The 22,716-nt window shown below is 47.3% G+C and overlaps 1 protein-coding gene and 1 long non-coding RNA gene across 6 annotated transcripts in view; one reads left to right on the top strand and one right to left on the bottom strand.

Moving 5' to 3' along the window:
- Nucleotides 1-22,389, bottom strand: part of nfatc3a (nuclear factor of activated T cells 3a) — a 41,241-nt gene extending 18,852 nt beyond the window's left edge. For 2 of the 5 annotated variants that reach the window (XM_028956147.1, XM_028956144.1), the window contains exons 1-6: nucleotides 21,864-22,122; nucleotides 12,349-13,474; nucleotides 9,932-10,094; nucleotides 1,316-1,515; nucleotides 679-851; nucleotides 389-529 (exon numbers count right to left, since the gene is read on the bottom strand). In XM_028956147.1, coding sequence (XP_028811980.1) covers nucleotides 389-529; nucleotides 679-851; nucleotides 1,316-1,515; nucleotides 9,932-10,094; nucleotides 12,349-13,474; nucleotides 21,864-21,954 — 1,894 coding nt within the window. In that variant the 5' untranslated portion in view covers nucleotides 21,955-22,122. The other 3 variants (XM_028956145.1, XM_028956146.1, XM_028956148.1) reach the window with 3 other exon arrangements.
- LOC114765743 (uncharacterized) lies at nucleotides 15,369-19,205 on the top strand. Its single transcript, XR_003742714.1, has 3 exons — nucleotides 15,369-15,393; nucleotides 16,422-16,511; nucleotides 19,108-19,205. It is a non-coding gene; the product is annotated as an uncharacterized LOC114765743 (long non-coding RNA).
- Nucleotides 22,390-22,716: the final 327 nt, after the last annotated feature.

Raw genomic sequence — 22,716 nt, forward strand, 5'->3', positions numbered from 1 at the left:
GAATTAATGATGATTAAGACATCAGTAAAATGGCATATATTCCTCTGTAATAAATAATTTTTGGACAAATCTGCTGTGAGCCTTGGCTACAGCGTCATAACAATCCTTGGGCTTAAAATGGTCCTGTCACAAATTCCAGGGGTGTAATATACTTGCTATTCTGAGAAACTGAATAAAAGGTTAAAGAAGTGTAAAAAAAAAAACGTATTACACGACACATTTATCTCTTTATCCATCTACACACCCATGGTACAACCGCAGGGTCCCTCTGTTAAATTGTAGATGCACACTTCTCTGCATGGCAAGCAGCAGACTGCGAGAGCAGGTGTGCAGTGCTTTCTTGGGACAGTTTGGGTGATGCAGAGTGCTGACGGGTTATAGCTCTTACCAGAGCCTTTTTCCAAGAAGATGACCTTGGATTCGGGAAAAAAGTTGGAGCCGGTGATCACCATCTCCTCTCCCCCACTGACTGAACAGCTGGACAGGCTGCACTTCTCTACCTGGGGGAGCTCCTGGGCTGAGCGTTGGGCTGGAGAAAGAGAAAAGGCAAGACGAGCCAAGTCACACAAGTCACACAACAAACGTGAACAGAACAGTGTGTGTTTGTGTGTGTGTCAACATGCATATCTGCATATGTGCATGTGCAGGTGTATGCGGCTGAGCAGAAGCCAGACTCACAGCACTCCACCGGTATCGAGGCGGCCTGCAGCGACAGCACTTTTCCGTTCGGCTGTGGGATGTGCACCCGGAACACCACCCGCACACGCGTGTTCTTCCGCCCAATGTCAGTCTCGCCCTTCCTCAGCTCTATATCAGAGTTCCGCAGCTTGAGGATTCCGGCACAGTCGATGCTGCCAAAAACAGGGAGAGCTTGAGCCTAAACACACCTCAGAGTACAGTAGCACATCTTAGCCCACACAAGTGCAAATCTCTGCTATTGCAGGCTGATAATTGCAGAACTACCGAACATCTGCACAATGTGACCTTTCAGAAATGGCAACAAACTGAAATTAAGAGCAGCATTTAGCAAAAAGCAGCACCTCAAATCAGTTTGAGATAAAAGTGAGTGGCTAAAGGAAAAAGAAATCATGCAAAAGGTTAAGGTTAACAGTTTGGCAAAAGTTCTGTAAATTTTCCACTTGAGAAACATCTGCCATTGGTTTGAATATTAAAAAAAAACCCTACCCACACTAAAAACAGAAGATACGAGACATCTCTAATCATAATTCAAAACCTTCCTTTAATCCCAGCACAGCTCACAAAGTGGCACAGGCGAGCATGAATAATGTAATACTGAAGTGGATGTGACAAGTACCTGGCAGACATATTGTTTTCGGGAAGCAGAGGAATTTCGAGAACCTTCGTGCTGGTGATTATTATTTCCTGGCTTGCGGTGGCAACCGTTTTCCCGGTGATCCGATGCACCTGGTAAAAGGCGTGCGGCCTCAAGTAGCGGTCGTCCGCCGTTCCGATGAACATCTGCAAGTTGACAGGTTTTTCGTTGTACCCTATGAGCTGAGGAACAAAAAGGAGGAATTGAAATCGTGAGCAGGGCTGACGCATGAATCAAATTCTTATTCTTATCCCTCCCTCCGTAGCTGATCTAAATGTCAAACCATAACTCCTCAACCTCTGGCACTGACTGTGGAGATTCATCTGGAGGCTTGGCCCCGGGCTTACGTTCTCCTCTAATATGGCTATCATATTTTCCCCTGCACTTTCCTTAACAAGGATCCCGCGTGTATTCAATTACTCCTTGAATCCCTTTGGCAAGCCGCAATCCCAGATATTAAACTTGTCTTTCCGAGATAAATCCCAAACGAGCTGTAGCTACCTTATTGCCAAAGCCAAAAGAATAAAAGGCTTTTTGGAAAACTGAGGGATGGAGCAAGAAGCAAGAAGCGGCTTGAGGGCCTAGAACCGGTACGAACGCCCCTCATCCAGGTTAACAGCCCAGCATCACTGCCAGACAGGTGAGCAGAAATGGGCGAGTTGTTCTGGAAAGTCCTGCTGGATTGTTGTAGTTGGCACTCAGCACTCTTGCAGGGTTGTAACCCCGACCTGAACACAGGTGGACAGGGATGATGTATAAGGTTGTCCATATACAGAGACCGCAGCCTCACTACCGCCTTCATCCCACACCGACAGTGAGCGATGGGGAAAGGGGTAAGATTGAAAAAGGAGCTGGACGGAATGGGGAAAAAAAGCAAACATTGGTTTCCCTGGTTAAGGCTGCAAGTTTAAGGTAATGGCTTTTGGAAACACACATACCTGAGGAACATACACACTCGATTTGAAAATATTGACTTATTCTCCGCAGAGTAATTACAGGACTTCTGTTGTTCTTCAAACACAGACAGCCAGAGAGACTAGGGGAACAAATCCCTGCAGGTTCCAGTTTCACTCAGTCATGGATCATACTGCTGTGAGTAATTTTGATGTTATGTCCGGTCATCTTGTTTACGGGCCTCAAAAGGTAAGGCGAGAACCTGTCTGAGAAAGTGGTGGCTGAAGGTGAAGGGTCAGGCTTTGGCTACACGCAAACTGCGATTAAAGCTCTCAAACGGTATTCCAGGAGGGCAGGGAGGGGTCTCCTGGGCTGGAGGTTGAGCAGAGCAGAGCGCAAAAGGGCATTGTGTAAATAGCCTGTTAGCTCCTACTTGGATTCTGTAGGACACGGGCACCTGGTTAGCGAGGCAGCGAGGCCTGGCAGCCAAAATTTCTTCAACAGCGTGAACCCTGACCCCCGTGACACTTCAACCGGCAACACAGACACGGGTCTAACTGGGTGATTTATTTCAGAGGTGGGACCTGTGGTTACAATGCCCAGCTCTGCAGACTAATTAATCCTTGGGGTGTGTGTAGAGGCTAAAGACTGAGCAACGTGGCCACGCCAGGTACGCCCACACCAGTGCTGAGCTGCGAGACATTTTTTGGTTCAGGAAGAGGTCAACTCAGTTCTGTTTTACTTGGTCCAAAGTCTTGACCGCGTACAGGCCACTTCAGTCAAAAGACCACAGGGGCAGCGTCTCAAAATACAAAGCTGTCGACAGCTGAGAACGTGGAGTTTCCATTAAAGCACTGTCACTTTGAGGCTTTATGAGGTATACAAAAAGGTGCTGTTCCACGCCCGGTCTAACCCTGAAATTCCACCAGGCGTGGCCCCAACACGTTGCATTTGTGGCAAGGTTTTGTTCCTTCCAGGTTTTCAGATGTGCTTTTTATTGGCTCATCTGATTTAATGGTTCATATACATAGTTTAAAAAATGTATATATTTTGTTTGCTGTTACTGTTGCTTAAATAGGGGACATGGAAGGATTCTGCATGATAGCAACATATTTATCTTTAGAATGACTTGGTATATAGATCTACATACAAAGCCATGCTTCAACACTTGCATTAGATGCTAGGTTAAGCTGCATTATGAAGTGCAAAGTCATTTCCCCTTCAGCATCACGACGCATTTCAGTGTTTTCCAAATGGGAAGAGGGGGGTGACCCCACGCAACATGGCATTTTCATGTCGAAATTGTGAATGACTATATATTACAATTTTAATATAAAATCAGAAGTTCATAAGGCATCATTGTCCGATGGTTCAGTCTTGCATGAAAAAATGACCAGATGAAAATGCTATATTTTCACATCAGATTGTATTTTACTCTTGATTGTATTTTCTTGTTTGACCTCATGTTAGGTGTTTGAATATAAGTGCAGCCTGACATTATGCCTATTACAATACTGCATTTTATATTCAGCAATTGGAATTATGATCCCCAGCAGTCAAGCATCAGTAGAAAAACAGAGAAAGCATTCTGAGCCAGTCAATTCATATAATATAGCCAGACAAATACATATTTGTTTTCCTCATAAAACAAACACTTAAGGCAGCAAAGAAGTTTAATCAATGCACTTTTTATTTAGGTCATGAAATAAAACAGCTTTTTTTAATGTGTATGGCTGCCGGTGGTGCATGTGTTGCACCGATGTTAAACTGGAATTAGAAAAACGCAATTTCTCTGTCAAACGCATAAAGAGGTCCTACCAAAGCAATTCATGACTAAATGCCCCAATGACATTTTGACCGGTGATTTAATGGGTGAGTTGGGTGGCTTGGGCCTAAAACAGACACCAGAGCTTACAGCAGCTGAAAGCAGCAGTGCTGCCGTGCAGCAGAATGGTTCCCGGGGACATGAAGAAAAGCTGCTGAGGCACTTCTAGGAAGCAGGAGTCCTTCTCATCTGCCTAAGCCTGCTTCCGGTCGTGACATCGGTGACTGCTCCCTGACCCTGTCTGCATTAAGGAGCTTTCTAAGTCTGGCCGCTAGGATCATTCTGATGAACTGAATGCCCTGTTCTTCCTCTGCTGTGTACAACAGACTCCCCTGAAATGCTGCTATCTCATCCACTTTCTAATTATTATTTTTTTGTTTAGTAAATTGTCTCCTGAAGCGTCCTAACAGCAGGGACTTCACGCTAAGCTGACAGAGTCTGTAAACATAGCAGGAAGGAATTAAGCCATCAGAGGTCTCAGAGGGGCCAGGAACTGCCCCTTACAGCCATGAAAAGGAAGCCTGTGGAGATTCTACAGTTAAAAGGAGATTTTAATTAGAACCGAGGATTTAACGGGGGAAAGAAGTTACGATGCTAACACGGCAATAAAGCCAACAACTATTTCCGCAGTTCTGCTTACCAGAGAAAAACCCAACGTATGCGGCTGTCACAAGTGCCATATGTTCACACATGACTCAAAATACTTGCGGTGGTTCCTCTGTTGATTTAGCCAATTATTTCTCAGAATGATTAATTATTTAGACAATAGCACATGAGAGGACATGCTATACTGTGAATAACTGGTACTGGTGTACTGCTGCCATAGGTACAAGGTCAAAGGCTACGGCAGTGGCGATATTGTGCAGTCTTTTTATACATTTAACTTAAATATATAATTTAACTTAAATATTAATTCATTGCTGATAAAACTTTATAGACTTGGTGGGGAATTTTAAATTTTACGATTCAGCAGTCAAACAATCCGAGTAACAAAACCATGAGTAGTTGTGCAGGTCCAGAACAGCATTATGATTAAACATTTGACTGTTCTACAGGGTGAATGTAGGACATATAACACATGGAGTTTATTGCTGCATATCAGATATTATTTCCTTAAAGCAATACATAAAGTAGCTAAGAAGCCATTTTTAATTTAAAGTTAAAAAATAAGTCTTTTTAAATGCAATCCGGTGGAGAAAGCAAATGAAGTGTGTGAATTCTCTGCATCTTATCACATGACAAACAGGGAAAGTGATTAAAACTAAAAATAAAAGTACAATTCAGCACAAAGACAAATATTGGTACAAAAATGTTACCCGTCACACATTTAGAACCTTTTTTTAAAACACATATTCTTTCCTGTTGTGATGTTTTTGTCTGAAAGGTCCACCACAAACACACACAAACACACACCCACACACACCCGCTGCACAAAGTGGCAGCGAGTCCATTTTCTGCAGCTTATTACTCCACATTCCAGGGTAGCAGCCTTTAACCGGGTGTGGGTCTGGTGCGAAATACCATGGAGAGGGGGCCGCCGCACTTTGATAACCTTCGCAAATCCTGACCCACCAGCTGGTCAGTGGGCGTGACAGATCAGGAGTTATATTAGACCGTCGATACAGGTCACATGCTCCCGCCCACCCGTTCCCCAAAAGATGCGGACCAAAAATAAAACTGCTGGATAGCGTTACTTATTGAAGGCGGGGGCAGGGGGGGCTAAATAAAGCCAGCTAACATCGCTCTGTGTCTGCTGCACTGATCCAGCAGCGTCGCAAGAAACAGGTCTGTCTGATGGGTGACATGGACGAAGATAAATGGTCCCCATCTCAAATGCTTGGCATTCTAGAAAAATACAGACACACACACACACACACACACACACACACACACCTTCAGGCCCGAAACAGCTGGGCGGGAAGCGGGAGGGTGGTGCAGTTCAGGGTGAGCGCGGCATGTTTCATCATGCCTAAACCCACCTCCGTCCCCACCCAGACCCCTCCCATCCTCACCCGGTAACACGACACTTCCTCTCGCAGGCGCCTGCTGCTGCCAAGTTGTTTCCCTGTGTTTCTCTGCTGTTGCCATGGTGAGGGCCAGCCCGCGCGCGTGTTGTGTGTGTGCGCACATGAGAGAAATCGGTGTGTGTGTGAACGTCGCTACTGCAGGGTTGAGGGGAGAAGGGCTCAAGGTCACTCGGTGGCCGCTGGCCCGCCGGCCTGGGCGAGTGCCCCTGCGATGCCACGGCCCCTGGGCCCCGGCGCACACAGGAGAGCGCTGTTCGCTCCGGCCCCACTGTTTATCCAGCATGTGAGGACACACACAGCCAGGGGGGCTGGGCAGCCGTTTGTTTAAACAAGGTCAATACACACACACGAACACACACACACTCTCTCTCTCTCTCACACACACACACACACACACACACACACAGACATTCACACAGTAGAGCGTTTACAGTACTGTATGCTGTGGCTGTATATGGTCCTGCTGGGCTGTTTCTGGTTAAGGCTTCTGTCAGCAGTATCTCCCAGCATGCACTATAGGTCAGTTTGCATCAAATTAGCGCTGGAGCATAGCATCACGGGTTGATGTCTTATCTAACATGGGCATCCAACAATGCCAGTCCAAACTCGCAGAGCCAACACAGAAAAAAAGTTGAAATAAAACAGAGCAGCTAGCATGGTGCCTCATTACACCATATGAAACGCGCCATTTAGCAGTAACGCAGGGGTCACTGGTTTTACAGTCGCATCTTCGTAATCCAATGCCCTTTTGCACAAAGAGCCCCTTCTTCTATTTCATATCCCGGTCACAGGATACCCGTAACCTGTCACCCGCCAACCCCAAAATGTGTACAGCCTGCTCAGCTCGTGTGTTTACCACGAAACGTTCAGAAAAGTGAGGAAAGTGCGGCGGCGGCGGCGGATGAGGGCCGGAGCGATTGCGGAGGCACATGGCCCCGGCAGCCACCAGCCTTTGTGTCAGAGCACACAATTAAGCCGGTTAAATACACACAAGGAAGCCTCAGCCAGATGGGCTCTGGACTTACGTGTCTCCTAGCAACAGGTGTGCCGATTATGGTCTGCCCCCCTCCCCTCCCAACCCCACACCGCCGTAACGTAAGCCTCGTGACAGGGAGGCTGTTCACTTCGCTCACCGACACCGAGCGACGCGCAACATCCACCCAGATCCTGCCAAAGTCAAAATGTAAACAGTGTCACGGTGTCTTGCTTTTGTCTGTCTAGTGTATTCCATATTCATGTTTACGATCAGGGTGGTTCCCAGCTTCATTCCCCACAAAAAAAATAATAAAAATAAAAATAAATATTATTTATGACTGGTGAATTGTTTTGTGTGATCACAGACAAGGCGACGGACGTTTGAAAAGGTTAAGTGTTCCTAGATGGCAAATGGCTGTTTCCCACCCCCATGTGCAGGGAGGACAGTCTGGTCAGCATTCTGTCGCAGTATTGTAGCCAGCTTTTCTGTTGACGTGACCGCACGACCGGCCAGAACCGGGAGGCGTACACGCACTACACTAGCAGGCAGGCCCACATCACCGCTGTTCACACAACATGGCACTAATCGTGCGGATCGTGCTCACTCGGCAAACCAAACGTATTATTCTCGGACTCGGACAGCTCCGTTGTCCCAAACATGTCGGCGCAAAGGAACAGAACACAGAGGCGCTGGCAGCGTTCGAATGGCAGGGGCTGGACATTCTCATTGACAACAGCACGTCTGTTCGAGGTGCCCATTCTCTCACGATCCGGCTGTTTCCTTGTGCCGACTAAACAGCGAAATTCGTCTTTGTTCAAACAGATTCCCGCTTTGAAACACGGTGTTGTGATTTTTATGCCCCTGAATCCACAGCCGTGGCTCCCTTCCCACATCCCACGGCAGTGATTTCCTGTTGACAGAGCTGCGCCGTGGCACCTTCATCCCAGTGCCAGTTACAAAGGAGGCCCACACCGGGGCCAGATGGCAGCTGTGGCGTCACCTGATGACATCACAGTGCACAGAGGACGACGCCTTGGGATCCCGCTGGGCCAAAGCTGGCTGCCAGGTTCCACAGAAAGACACGAGTCAGCCCACCGGCCACAAAAGACGGTGTTGACTCCATGATGGGGTGATGAATGTGAGAACGGCTGTTTTTCTACAAAACCGGTTCGGTCGTCAAAACAGAGGGCCTGCTTTAAGCGGGCGCTTCAGAAGTACACATTCACACACACGCTGTTTGGTAAACAGAGATGCGCTATTCAAACCCGCCCGAGCGACGTGAGATCACCTTGTGACATGACAACATACTGGTACTCAACCGAAGCTGCCGCGTCGGCACAATCGCGCGGGTTTCGCCACGAATTTGGAGGAGCAACAGCTCCCGTTTCCTGCTCGGGGTGAACACCAGCGTGAGAGGTGAATTACCTTTTAACGCGCAACGTATGCGTCCTCACACACAGTGTGTGCGGACCTGGGTCAGTAGTTAAATATTACTCGCCCTGCAGTCACAGCACAGGGCTTAAAACTAACCACCTGAACAAGAGCGCTTAGGGAACTAAACAAGTAACCGTGAGAACAAAATCATTCAAAACCCACCATGAGTGGACATATTTAAGCAAAAATGTCATTTTAGTTGTCTTTGTTTACATTAACAAATGGCAGTGCAATTGAACGAAACAAGTCAAATTTACTCCCGAATCATAATAAAGAATAAAAGATTATGAAAGACGATCCCAACAGGTTTGCGTTTATCAGGACAATTCAATATTCCATTTTAATCTAAGTTAAACACTGTGCGGAATCATTATTTTTTTGCAAAAATGGTGAAATTTACTCTGGAACTAAATGCTAGTGTAAACAAGACTTACTTCCAGTTCCAGAGGTCTTTCATATTTCATGCACTAGTAAGTACTTTTATATGTGAAGAAACTATATTATAAGTACTACGCCATTAAAAGGTGGGATACCAAACTTCTGTACTTTTGTGGTACTAACCGTAATGCTCCAATACTATCAAGGACTACCATCACCAAAACCTTTTAAATCTGTAATTTCCCGCAAATAAAATGCCATTTTACAATATTCAGTTTCCATCAATGGTCAAAATTTGCATCTCATGGGACAACAAAAATTAGCTGTTGAAAGCTCGTCTTTTTAAGCAAGTGGGGCCTGAATGCCTTGTGTTATGGTAACTCAACGTTGGTACAGAGCGGGCAGACTCCTCACCTCTTACTGGAGACTGCTTGGTTACACAACAGAGGCCGAGGTCTGCATTCATGTCCTGATAGCGTCAGCACTCAAAAGGCTGCCTTTCCCCTGCCCATTAAATATTCATAGGCTGCGTGGCACAGAGAAACTGTAAGATAGCCCATCCAATCTGTGATATCACATGACCCACACACACAAAAAAATCTAATTAGGCTTCGCATTTCAGCAGCAGAGCCTTTCTCTACAGGTAGCCGTTCATATCAATGCGAAGTATAATAACAGCGCACATCCAGGAAACCCGGCAGCTGCTCACTGGCACTGTTTGCTTTAATTCGGCCATGTGCTAGCACAAGGGTTGGACAAATGTGAGCACGGTAATCCCCACTCTCTGCCTGACCCTTTCTGAAGATTGCATTACGGTGAAGGTCGGGATAGTCTCTCTTTCGCTCAAGTTTTCGCAAATCATAAGTGTAGGCTGCTCTACAAGCCCACGCATTGTGGCATAGGCCAGTGCATGCCATGAGTAACCCCTGAGTAAACTGCTAGTGACGGGTACAAGTCCAGTGAACGGACCAGCAAATTTGGCCTGCAGCATGGTCACCAGATAAATCAGAAAGGTAATCTGAGCCCCCCTCTCTGAAACTGGATCAGGTGCCATGACACCTCACCTTGACCACAGGATGCCCCCCGGATGCTGCTTTCACGGCTCCCCTGCTGCCCTCCGTCTCGTAGTGCGCTCGGTGGTGGGCCTTCGGGTGGACCTCGATTTTCAGCTCATACTGACCAAACTGGCTTGGCAGCGGCCAGTCCAGCGGGGGCAGGGATGACGTCCTGTCAACACACACAAACACACAGTGAACAACTTGTGAACTTAACTATGTATTTTCGAGTGGAGCGGGGGGTGACGAGACGTTTTTAAAAGTTAAGGGCCAAAGCATTAATCATATGAAATGAATCACCCTGCCCGGAGCCCCCCGTTGTAACAGTAAAACACGATAAATACCGGAATAAGAACAGTGTCATAGGTCAGACTGAGACAAACTGCTGGTGATTCACTTAGGGGATTTCAAAATAAAAGTCTAAAGCTGAGTGGCTGTTAATGAAAGGAAACACAAATGTATGTTTCATGCATTTTTTTAAGTGTGTGTGTATATGTGTGTATATAATATTCAAAAATATTTTTTCACCCAGAAAATAATTCCCTGAATGCACGGTGTAAGAGAAGGTCCCTCTGTGTATTCTGCCACTGCGTTACCTACGCTGAGGACCATGTCCCCCCGTACAAACAACACAGCCATCACTACCAGACCCGCTTCTGGCCATCAGTTTCCGAGCGAGTTCACTCTCCAGCTGCTCCACATGCTGCCGCCTCGCTCCCCCTATCGAGCGTGACGCGGCTTCCTCTCCGCCGGCCCAGCGGCGTGGAGGAGGGACAGGGCTGCCTGAATAATGCAGAAAGCTGCAAACAAAGGTGAACAGAACCCGTGGCCTTATGGAAACACCATGGGTCTGAATATTTTTTTTTAATTTCTTTCTCTCAACGGGATAATACCAGGAACAAATTTGTGTGAATGTGAAATTCTGTCCATACTACATACTATATGCAAGTGTGGCTGGGTGGGTGGGTGTGTGTGCTTTGGCTCACACATGTGCAATGGTTTATTCTGGCTCGTGAATAAGAGCTGACCTCGTCAATGCTGCTATTTCATGGGCAGGCGGAGGCTCAAGTCACAGTTCTGGAGTTGCCCAAACCAACAAAGGTGCCTTTGTGCCATGTGCTCCCAATCAGTGCGCCCCAAAAGAGGAGGGGGGAAAAAATCATGGATTCTCCAACAGGGGAAAAAAAAAGCTGCACAAACATCCTCGCACCAAAAACATGGACGCCGCAGAAAGTACCCAATGAGACCTGACAAGCGAGATGAGTCACGCCGTTCCAACCCCTCCAAGTTTCCAAAACCTGCTAGCGGACTGTGGACAGGACCGGTCACCCTACGGGGTAGAAATTAGCGGCTGACGTCTCAAAACACTGCACCCTTCTGAAACCGGCACATGAAAAGAGACGATGATGGGGGGGTGGGCACACATGCTTATGACATTTTGGATTGCGCTGCCACCTATTCATTGTGAATGGCGTTGCAAACTCAAGTTACGTGCCAGGTACTAAGCGCCCGTTAAAGCGCGGAGGAGTGAAGGATACCCCTAGAGTTTATTTTGATTCTTACACGTAACCTAAAGCGACGGTGTAGGGTGATTAGCAACCTGACAGGAGCATTTGTCTTCCTCTCCACGGACTCTCCTGTGGGATGACATAAGGCGGGAAGCGTGCGAGCGCCGCCGCCATGGCAACAGATAAGGCAGATGCTGGAAACCCGAGGCCCACGGTGGAGTGTAACATCGCAACCTTTCTCCGGTGACCTACATATTTAAGCCCTCCGTCATCCAGCAACTGCACCGCCACCTACACAAAAACACACCCAGCAAAAAAACGATCGATACCATGAGCTCAGCTCGCCACGGCAGAACTAGAGACAGCAATCCAGAACGTTCCGTAGCCAGAAACCAACCAGTCGGGTGGTAACAAATCATGGCCACACGCTACTACATAATTCTAGGCAAAAGGCTGGATGTCTCACTCCCGTGCATTTGTTTAGCAAAGCCAGACACAAATTGCAGCGCGCGTTTGCATGAGCCCGAGCGCGGCCCGCATTGTCCCAGGCCTGGGGTCAGAAGCAGAGGCAGCAGAGCGTGGACTTCATTTGCTGTTCCCACCGATTCGCCCGCAGCAAACAGCCCGTATTATCTAAAGTGGACTATTTTAGCAGCTTTCTTCTGATGCATCGATGACGTTCCTGAAAACAGCTTTATTTTGGTAGCATTTAGCCGTTACCTATTGTAACCTGATTTGCGCCAACACGACCGCAACTGATAATCAATTTATGGCACAGCTTCTAAATCCTGAATGAGCTCTTGCTTATTGCACTAATAAAAGCTGCTCGACCTTGATCTTAATCCAGCAAAACCTTGATCTAAAAATACATTTTATGACCCCGGTGATAATCCAGCCCCCAAACTTCAGAAGGCCTACCTGAAAATGGGAGTGTGTCCCGGTTTGGGTTTGTTCCAAGTGAAGTGAGACGGGACCGAGAGGAACTGCTCCCCCGCGCCGTCCTTCTTCAGGCTGTGCAGGGTCTCCTCGGATGGCGAGTCCAGCAGCGGGGACACACTTTGAGGATCCTCCAAGCCCAGCTCGTTTTTCCCAGGTGCCAGAGCCGTCCGGTCCTGGGACGTCTTCCTAGTTTTAGAAGGGATGTCTGCCTCAGAGGGGCAGCACTGAAACGGAGAGACCCCGATGGATGGACTGCCGATCCAGGTGTCCTCTGTCACGCTTCCGCGAGGAGACGGTCCCGGTGTGGCCGTGGGGGAGTGATGCGGGGACACTGAGCCGGGGTAGATGTCTGCGCTGGAGTGGCGTCTCTTCCCGCAGGGCGAGGTGGGCCGAGAAGAGGGTCGCGAGGTCGGGCGCGGGCACAGCCAGTTCTCATCTGTGATGCTGGTGCGGGGGGAGTGGCAGGGAGACTGGCGTGGGGACAGCGAGTGTGAATGGGTGAAGGCCGGGTGGTGATGCTGCCAGGGCTCGTCGAGCTGCGGTACCCCTTGGGGAGAGCAGCCGGGCGACGTGAGGGGCGAGCCGAGGGTGAAGCGTGCCGCAGCCTCGTTCAGCTCGGAGTCCACGTCGTCATACACGTGGGAGATGGACTCGCACGATGAAGCGTCCGAGAACCAGCTCCTGGAGGACAGGCTGCTGCAGGGGCTCGGGCTGAGTGAGTTATCTCCATACGGGTGGTCTAAGGGCAGGTACAGGTGGTCCCGTGACAGTGGCCGATCGTGGTAGTCCCCATCCTGCCCCTTCCCTCGCATGTCCTCCTCACTGGCCTCCATCTCCTGCTGGCAGCTGGGGGAGATGGAAGTGATCTGGATGCTGGGACACTCGAAGGCCTTGGGGACTGCGCCCGTGGGGCTGTCATTGTTCGAGTCCTGGAGCTCGTAGCTGGGCTCGTATACTTTGTGGGGCTGAAAGCGCGGGGACGTGGAGATGATGTGGGAATGAGACTGCATGCCATGACGGGGGATCCCAGCGGACTGGTTGACTGTGGACTGCGGCTGTCCCACATTGAGGATATAGAACGAGGCGTTTTCATCAGGCTCCGGGTCTGCGGGAAGAAAAACATCAGCGGTTAGGCAGAATGCAGACATGCAAGAAGGGTAGTGAGGAATCAGGGGGCAATAAGGTAATTCAGGCAGTTATGAAGTGTATTTATTGGTGCAGCACTCAGTTAACCTTGAAAAAGGAGCGTAGATCACATGACCCCTGTACAAACTGCGTGGAACGGGAGAAAATGAGTGGGACAGGAACGATGGAACGGAGTAAACGGGTCAGGCGGGCGATGCAAAGAGGTGGGGGGGGGGGGCAAACGTCGCTACTCAGGAAGCAAATTCACACACAGTGGCGTGCGCTCACAGCTGTCGGCACCCCGGCAGCGGCGCTCTATTAATAACCGGTCAGAGTGGCCCTCCCCGCCCACTCGCGCCGCTTGCATCCGAACGGCCGGCCCCTAGCGGTTGCTGCAGAGGCAGACGGGAGCAGGCAGGCCATCCACGGCCACTCTCATCACCCGGGCGCGATGCCACGTGCCGCGGGGACACTGGGGCAGACGCGGCCCTGTAGGAGCCGGCTCAAAACCGATCGATGCCGCTGCAATTATCTGGCGTGGGCACGGGCCAGTCCGGGTTTAAAGTTCAGCAAATCCGAAAGAGCGAAAGGCAACCATCAGTCCGCCCAGCCCAGGCGCCCTCACTCGCTAGATGCTGAACGGACTGGAAAAAGGGTCAAAACCTGGAGCGTGAGCGCTGAAGGGAGGGAAGTGTAGTCGGACACGGCGCGGCTTTATTTATAGAGCGTCCACACAGGGCCCAGCCTGTCACAAGACATGTGTATCCTCTGACGACAGCAGTTGACTGACAGCAGGGAGAAGGACAAGCAAGTGTGTCACAGGATTCCACACAGGACCCACAGGGCCCGTCACTGCACTCTGCGGAGGGAATAAGGCACCGTGTTTGTATTCTTGCCTTCTTTTGCTGCCTTTGCTTTTACACTCAGCATGAAATCCCAGGAGTGAAAGCACATTATTTTGCCTCTCCTGAACTGCTTTTAAATCCTTTTGTGGATTTTGTGGCAGATCAATTGTATTCGACAACAACAACAACAACATTAATTTCTTATTTAGCCCCAAATCACATAGAGTATGTCTCTATGAGACGGGCCCTACAGTATTCAGAGTAAATCGCAATAGTTACACAATTAAACCATCAGTGAATCATGACCTGCATATGAGTAAGAAGGGTCTTACCACTTACTATTATTGATTGAAATGAACTTTTTTTAATTTAATAGAATAACTGATCCATATGAGAAACCAATGTTTTGTTGGGTGGAAAAATTTGTCTTAATTAATCGGACTTTTCTGTATTGTGTGCTATACCATAAAATCACTATATTGAATAGTCAGAGAAAGAAGACAGCATCGTAGATTCATGTTGCCAGCCGCAGCCCCAAAACAAGCGAATCAAGCTTTAGTGTATTATTGCTTCTACACTGATTAAATGTGAGAATCATACACATGCGACTACTACAAATTCTTGATTAAAACTTCTTCCACTTACACAAACAAAACTCTTTAAAGAGCGCAAAAGCCACAAATGAACTACTCAGCATGTGTTTAGAGACAGTCAGGTAGAGCTTGCATAGAGACAATAAGCCAATAACGGGTCCCTGTCCACACACATCTTTTCTATATGAACTAAATATGTAAATATGCACCTCATAACCACCTCAACACCCCTTTTCAGAAAACCCATCCCATCACTCATCTGCTGAGCACCCATCCCCTCAGGGCCCTGCCACCCGATACCTGCCACAGGGCTCCTTCTCGCAGCCAAGAGGGAAAGCACCCTGTCAGAGCCAGGTCTGGACCACCTGCTCCTCAAAAGTGGGGGGAGAGGAGGAACACATGTGGAGCTGACATCCTCCTCCACAAGTGCACTCAGGTTTCGACAGAAAAACAATGAGCAGGTGGTCCTCTATGACCCAGCAACACGCGACACAAAAAATATATTTTAATTAACACACGATAAGTCACAAACCCTGGTGACCTTTTCAGTAACTTTGTGCCAAATGTGGTTGAAATTGTTACATTGACTAAATTACATCCAGTATGATGCTTTAGAATAGAATGCGTCACTGCTATTCTAAACACTGAATATGTTTTTATGTATTAAATGTAACTCTATACATATATTACACACACACAAGACACAACAAAGAGATTAGGACTGTTGACTGTTGCTTAGTGACGGCGAGATGACACGTCCAGCCTGGATCTTCCACACCAAGGGTCCAGCCTCTGCTTTATGGCATTCAGACACTACTGACAACCCCAGGGTCCACACATCAGACTGCAGATCTGGTTAAATAAAGAGGCCTAAGAGGCTTTGGTGTTCCTAAGCTAATAATAGCTGGAAATCGCTCCGCGGTGCGCCGCGTCGCTCAGCGCTTTGGCCTGTCCATGACAAGACACAGTGTCAGGTGTTTCGGCGAGCAAGAGGTGAGCACAGGGCCGGCGCTGGCGCAATGTCACAGGCTTGTTGTGTCTCTGACGTCACTTAGGGATTCTTGTTGGCAGCTCTGCCGCCAAGGCAGCTCGGGCCTCCACTTCAGAATCCCACTGATACCAAAAAGTGTGTCAGGGCTCTACGCTCATGACTGACACACAGGCACACTGCCCATGAGTTTTATTTGACAAACAATGGTATATCAGCAAATGCAATACAGGCATTTGTCAGTAACCTTAAAATACCAATATTATAAATAAACTGCACATAATGTGACTTGTTTCTTCTATGCTCTAAATTATAATATAAATTATAACGTAAATTAAAATCTTTCTAAAGTATTTCATTACAAGGTACTTTCCTACAAAAGAAAGTATTGACTTGTCCATTGCACAATATTTTGTTAGTCCTATTACAAAAAAATAAAATTATAGCAATTGTACAGCATGGCTTTGTCTGAATTTGATATAACCCTGTCCATCATTCCAGGAACTGCAGACACAGCGCCATCACCAACTGCATTCTGCAATCATGCAAACCTGCCTGATTTACACCTACAAATTTCCCATGATCAGAGAGGTAAACTGCAAAAAATACCACAAAGCTACAGAACATTGTGTGTAGGAGTGCGCGCTCGTATGTTTTCACACAAGTCTGTGCGCCCGCCACCACTCAGCCTTGTCAGGCGCACAGAATCACAAAGGCGAAAGGTTAACACACCTCTTTTTGTGAACTGACCTAAAAGGTCGACTTGCATAAATTATTTTGTTTGTGTAACATTACGTTGAGCTCCCCTGGAGAATTGGCACATTTGACAGCACAAGAGTCACATTTTCTAGCAACTTGAAAGTTACGTCACACACACACACACACACACACACACACACACACACCGTATTCAGTGGCCTTTCTTCCCATGTTGCAGCCTGTTACATCACCGTCAACTCCCACGGCCAGATCGCTGCTTAAACCAACATTAACGTATGTTTAGTTTCTAAATAAAGAGCCATGACTGACATTTTCATACCATGATACCAGATTGGACTGACAAAGCATAGAGACGGCTTCATTTGATGACATTCTCCTTAACCAAACAGCAAAAAAACAGGAAAAAAAAAACAAAAAAACTATATATTCTACATCCGCACAGCGCTATAAACACCAGTGCGATTGTCCTCTAAGCTACAGAGAGACACGAAACCGATTCAATGTCCTGCAATAACCTAGAGCCACAGATACCATCAGAGCTGCTATTCCACATGCGCTCTGGGTGACATTTAAACAATCCGTCATGGCTGAACGGCGAATGTGTGCAGGCAAAGAGGGAAAACAGGACAGACTGTCATCCGCTTAGTCGTGCGTCGGTGTGACTGGGTGCTATCTGTGTTTTGCCTGTGTCGTAAATTCAACTGCATTAGAACACAATGAAACGCTAGAAAGAAAAAAAATAAAAAATAACATCGTGACCTTCATGCTTGGGCCTTGAAGTCTGCCTGTCTACCAAGAGAGTAATGTATTTTAACATTTATACTAATACTAAAAACGGTTTAAAAGGTGGTCACGGCTAGTCTGGCTTTCTAATTCCATGTTTGTTAAGTGTGAGTGAAACACAGTTTAACTAATAGTACATGAACGCAGCAACATCGAGGCAAAAAAAGCTATTGCTTGTTGTCCCGGTCTCAGTTAAGTCACCTCCGCTATGCGTCTACGTGTCAACACGCTTTATTACACAACAGCACTTCTGGCTAAATTGTGCAACTATGCCTTGGAGACGAACAAAAAAGGAAGGAAGCCGATGTGTCCCTCAGCGGAGAGATCTGGCACAGTTTGCTAACACTGACCACAACTGGGTCTTCCCCAATTTATGTCATGAATAAAAGGTCCAGTTGCACACTATTATCTAAAGAGGTAGATAGCACAAATAAACAAACCACACATATAAAAACGACTGTAACACCATATTGCATTTTCATAAAATGTAACATCTCTGTTGCACAACAGAAACACACAGCGGGGTGCTGAAAATGATTTTCTTATGCAGCCATAGTTAAAAGACTCACATTACTTAACACTGAGACTTTTCAAATGCGCAATGGTATACTCTAAAACAAACTTCTATGTATGTTATTGCAGAAACTGTTAACATAGACAAAACATTGGCATTGCACAGTGGGTAGTTGTGTCCTTTATGTTTCAGTGCATGTACTGAACAGACAGACACAGTAGTATTGATGAAAAAATGGTCTCAGTGGATCCTTGGTGTGACTTCAGAAATGCTTTGACAGCCATTTAATGTGACACAAAAGTCATAATGTAAATAATAAAATAGTATTAAGGTAAAAGATCAACAACATCCTTGGAACAATATAGCTTTCAGTACAATGAAACCTGTTGTATTTTAATTAGAAAAGCAAAAACTGCTACATTAATCGAAGCAAAACTGTTCGGCCGAGCCATTTCAATCAGGTCCAATACTGTGCTGGCATAGTAAATCCATGCACCATTAGACTGTACATTTTTGTGATACGTACCCCCACATGCAAACAGTTGACTGAGGGGCTCTCAGCATTTACTATGACGCTCGAATCCATTAACGTCTTTTCAGCTCGGTTCTATTCAAACTTCGATGCATTCACCGCATAAATGTTGCTGTGAAATATGGTTTATTGTCAGCCTTGTGCTCCAGGCAGGGCTTACGCCCCCATGGGGCTTGAATGACTTTCTCTCTGGTGTAACACACCCCAGGCATGTTGATACAGTGGTAGCTTCAGTTACACTAAATTTAAACTAGACAAATGCCACACATAGCTGCTCGTGCCTCGCCCCGGGAAACAAAAGTCTCTCTCATCGCCGGGGCTCCCCTGTGTCTCACACTAAAGTCTAAAGTACGGACGGAAAGGGAGAGATGGGGGTACCCCATGGCAGCCTAGCAAACGAGTGAACCCGGTGGCCGCAGTAATTCACACATTTGCATGCGATTCAATGAAACGCGACTAGTCAGCCCAGAAGGGCACAGCCTGGCATCCTCTGGTGCTCCGTGTAGAGCTGGTAACACAGCTTTAACAACCGCATCCCCCCCAACGCGTCAAAATGTCCAATCTTGAGGATATAAGCATGAAGAATGGACATAGCGCTGCTGAATGATTCTGTTGTTGTTGTTCTTTTGCTTTTCCAGGTCAAGTGGCGTCACACAGGGCTACATAAATATCCCCATCCCGCTCGTCCTGGATTCCTCTGACAGGGAATCACACAACCTTCTGACACAACTCTGAGCTTACCTGGCAACGTAGCGCACAGCATTCTGCTCTCCCGTTGGAAACGGTGCATGAATTGGACGGTGTCGGGCGCACTCGGGCACTCGTGGTCTAACAAAGCCCCGCAACCTGCCGCCTGCCCTCTGCCACTCTCTTTGGGAGCTGAAAATAGTCCACCATGAGAGCGATGTAATTTCAGTCTTTCCCACGACTGGGACAGACAGCCGGCAGACAAGACGCAGCGAGTCCAAACGTCCACAGAGGGGCTTTTTACCACCCAAGAAGTGCGAAAAAGCGGGAGAATGCCCGACTATCGAGGCAAAACGCTTTTAATTTCCCAGTTCTGAGCAAGTCTGGGGGTCAGCTGGGATTCTGCCCTCCCAAAAAGTTTCCTGCATCTGGCAGGCCATTAAAATAGTCCAACGTTAGTCACCAGCACACTCCCATGATTCCGAAAAACAAGGCGGGGTCTTCGCCCTGGACAACTGATGGCTTGAACGGAGCTCAACGGCAAAATGAGTGAACTTTCTGGGTTGGCCTGCAGAAGGTAAGAAAGGTGAAAGAGGTCCAGTGGACAGGGGAGTAGACGGGCAGGAAAGGCAGAAAGCGAGGGAGAGAGCGCACTTTTTCATGAGCTGCTCACAGCGGGGAGACAAGTCCACTCCCCTTGCCTTAAATTCCTCTGCCATCTGAGCCCCACATGGCATGTCTGGGCAACCAGCCAGCCTCCTCGACTATATCTTCTTCTCTGCAGCCCAAAGAGGGCAACTCTCCCCTTTAAAATCACCTCTGTGGATCGGTAAAGCACCTCGATATGGACTTTTACCGCGGCAGGATGCCACGAAGCCGAAAGGGGTGTCATTTATATCCAAAACAGGGCCCCTCCCCACCTCACACCCAATCACCAACCTGAAATGTGAGATGACTACAGCTTTCCTGGTTATTCATCCAGTTATCAAACACGAAGTGAAATAAAATGGCATCAGTTAGCAGCCTACTCGATCAAGGCAAATTTCATCAAGAAAGTCTGGCATATGACGTCACGTGGACCACTTGACAGAAATGTTAAGTGCGTCCGCCATGCAGGGGTCTTGTAATAATCTAGTAGATGAATTAAGATGTATTCATCTTGATATTATTTCCAAGCAATGTAGATGTCACGGCAGTCTGGAAAAAGTGCATCTACCCGAAGATAAATAAGTTTGGTTTTTTTATTATATAATTAAATTAGTAATAAACAGTCCTCCATTCCTAGACCTAGTGCATGGTGCAATTTTGAACATCAGAGACCACAGAATCAGAGTTCCCAGCACAATCCAGTCACCCGTGTGGACGGGACCCTGCCCTGGCAAGTCAAGGGACACGGTCCAGTGAGATGAAAATCACTTAGCCTGTTTTTACACTACCATTTCCATCAATTATCTCAAATCCCCCTCCTGTTATGCACATTAAATTCTTCAGTAATTTGGGAAAGGATGATTCAGAAGATTATTTTCCATGAGTCCAGTTAATCACTCTAACACACAAACCACAACTTCCTTTTAAAGCCCGAGCCTGAAATGATGTGATTTCACTGCTTTATTGCACGAATCAGGAATATTACCGCTCTTTGCCAGAAGTTAACAATTCAGCCAGGTGCCCTTATGTCATTACATAATGTATGTTATTATGTAATTACTACTTAATATACTATACAAGGCATTGACACTGAAGGAACACGGCATGAAGAACTTCCACATTAACCTGAGTGCTGATGGAACGCTGCAGCAATATTCAAATGTATATTTGCTCAATTTGAATGTCACACACTAATGTGCATTGTCGGCTGTCTTATAAGACTCACATTCTGCAGGATTAGTAAATGCACGAGTGGTTGTACAGACTGATGATCTCTGATCTCTATGCACATGTGTAAATCTGTGTGTGTGTGTGTGTGTGTGTGTGTGTGTGTGTGTGTGTGTATGTGCGTGTGTGTGAGAGAGAGAGCAGACCTTCCTCTACACTGTATTTCTTTCATGCACTTAGCTGCACTGACAGATGCTGATGTTCTTCAGCGACTTCACTCCGACAGACAACTGAAATAGTTGGCACCGCTGATTACAACTAGTGTCACGATTAAGGCACTAGAGACAAATACACACAAAATCCAAACCTATACATTTCAGAATACACGACACAAAGACATACAAATAAGAAAACTGCATAATCGGCCCATAGTTTGAAACTGGAGCAGAAACAAGAAGAAAAAAAGAAGAAGAAGAAGAAGAAAGAACTTCACAGACACACAGCTGTTTTGGTGAACGCGTGTTGTAAGCAGCCACATGCTGCTGAACCAGAAGACTGGCGTAAATGGAACAGTGTGTACAGTAAAAAAAAAAACTCCGCCTCATAAAGCACAGCTAAAAGCTACCACGCTACTCACTTCCTAAACTACTTAAAGTTTCAAAACGCAAAAAAAAAAAGAAAGAAAGAAAGAAAGAAAGAACGAAAGCGTCGTGAGAAGCGCTGCTGGAATATGCAACTGGTGCGTTTGTTTGTTTGCAGCAAACAGAAGCCGCGAGGCTCGGTAATGAATCGATGAATAATGCACACGTTCCTGGCAGCGGCGCCTCGCCGGCAGCCCGGCAGATGCTGCGCGGCGCCGGGGGACGGAGCGGGTCCGGAGGGGAGCACCGACCTGCGGGGCCTAGCGGCTGCTGCTGCCCGTCCTCGCCGAAGATCAGTCTGAAGTCCAGCTCTTCATTCCCGGCGCAGTTTGCAGTAGTCATCGGGTTTGACAGCTCGGGGTCGCCCGTCTCTCCTACACCGACTCTCGCGAAGCAGTCACAACATTTACTGCAAGAGAAAAAGTCATATTTACGTCATGTATTATATTACAGTTAATATGTATATTAACAGAAACAACTTTTGCGTTGTGCCCCGCAGCCTAACTAATTTACTCTACCTCACCCAGCTACTGTAGACTCTTATTAATCCCAATCGCTCGCCTGTCCCAGAGTTTTTTTTTTTTGGGGGGGGGGGGGGGGGGCAGCCGGTGTCTTTCCAAACTCCAAAAATGACCTCCGGAGACTGCGCTTTCCGCCCGTGGCGCTGCGCGGAGCCGAGTTGCGGGCGCTTGGGGCCGGCACGGCGGCGCTGCTGCGAGAGGCTGGGGGGGTTGTCCGAAAAATTCGCCTCTTTCTCACTCGAGCTTCTATCCTAACTTTTACTAGCGACCGCGTGACAGGGCAGTTCCAGCGGTGACGTCAGGAGGAGCGCGCACATGCGAGTCTCAGGAGGAGGGGATTGTGGGAAATGTAGTTGCGCAGCAGACATGTCATTTTGCCCAAAAGGACACAGCATCTGCAAAAAAAAAAAAAAAAAAACTACACACACACACACACACACACACACACACACACACACACACACACACACACACACACACACAGTTTGATTCATTATAACACGTGATCACTTTAGTAAATTACATTTTATTAAAGGTTCAGTTATGTATTTAGATATCTGATTCATATTGCAAATTACTTGTT

Source organism: Denticeps clupeoides, chromosome 16 (assembly GCF_900700375.1).
Source record: "Denticeps clupeoides chromosome 16, fDenClu1.1, whole genome shotgun sequence".
Lineage (NCBI taxonomy): Eukaryota > Metazoa > Chordata > Actinopteri > Clupeiformes > Denticipitidae > Denticeps > Denticeps clupeoides.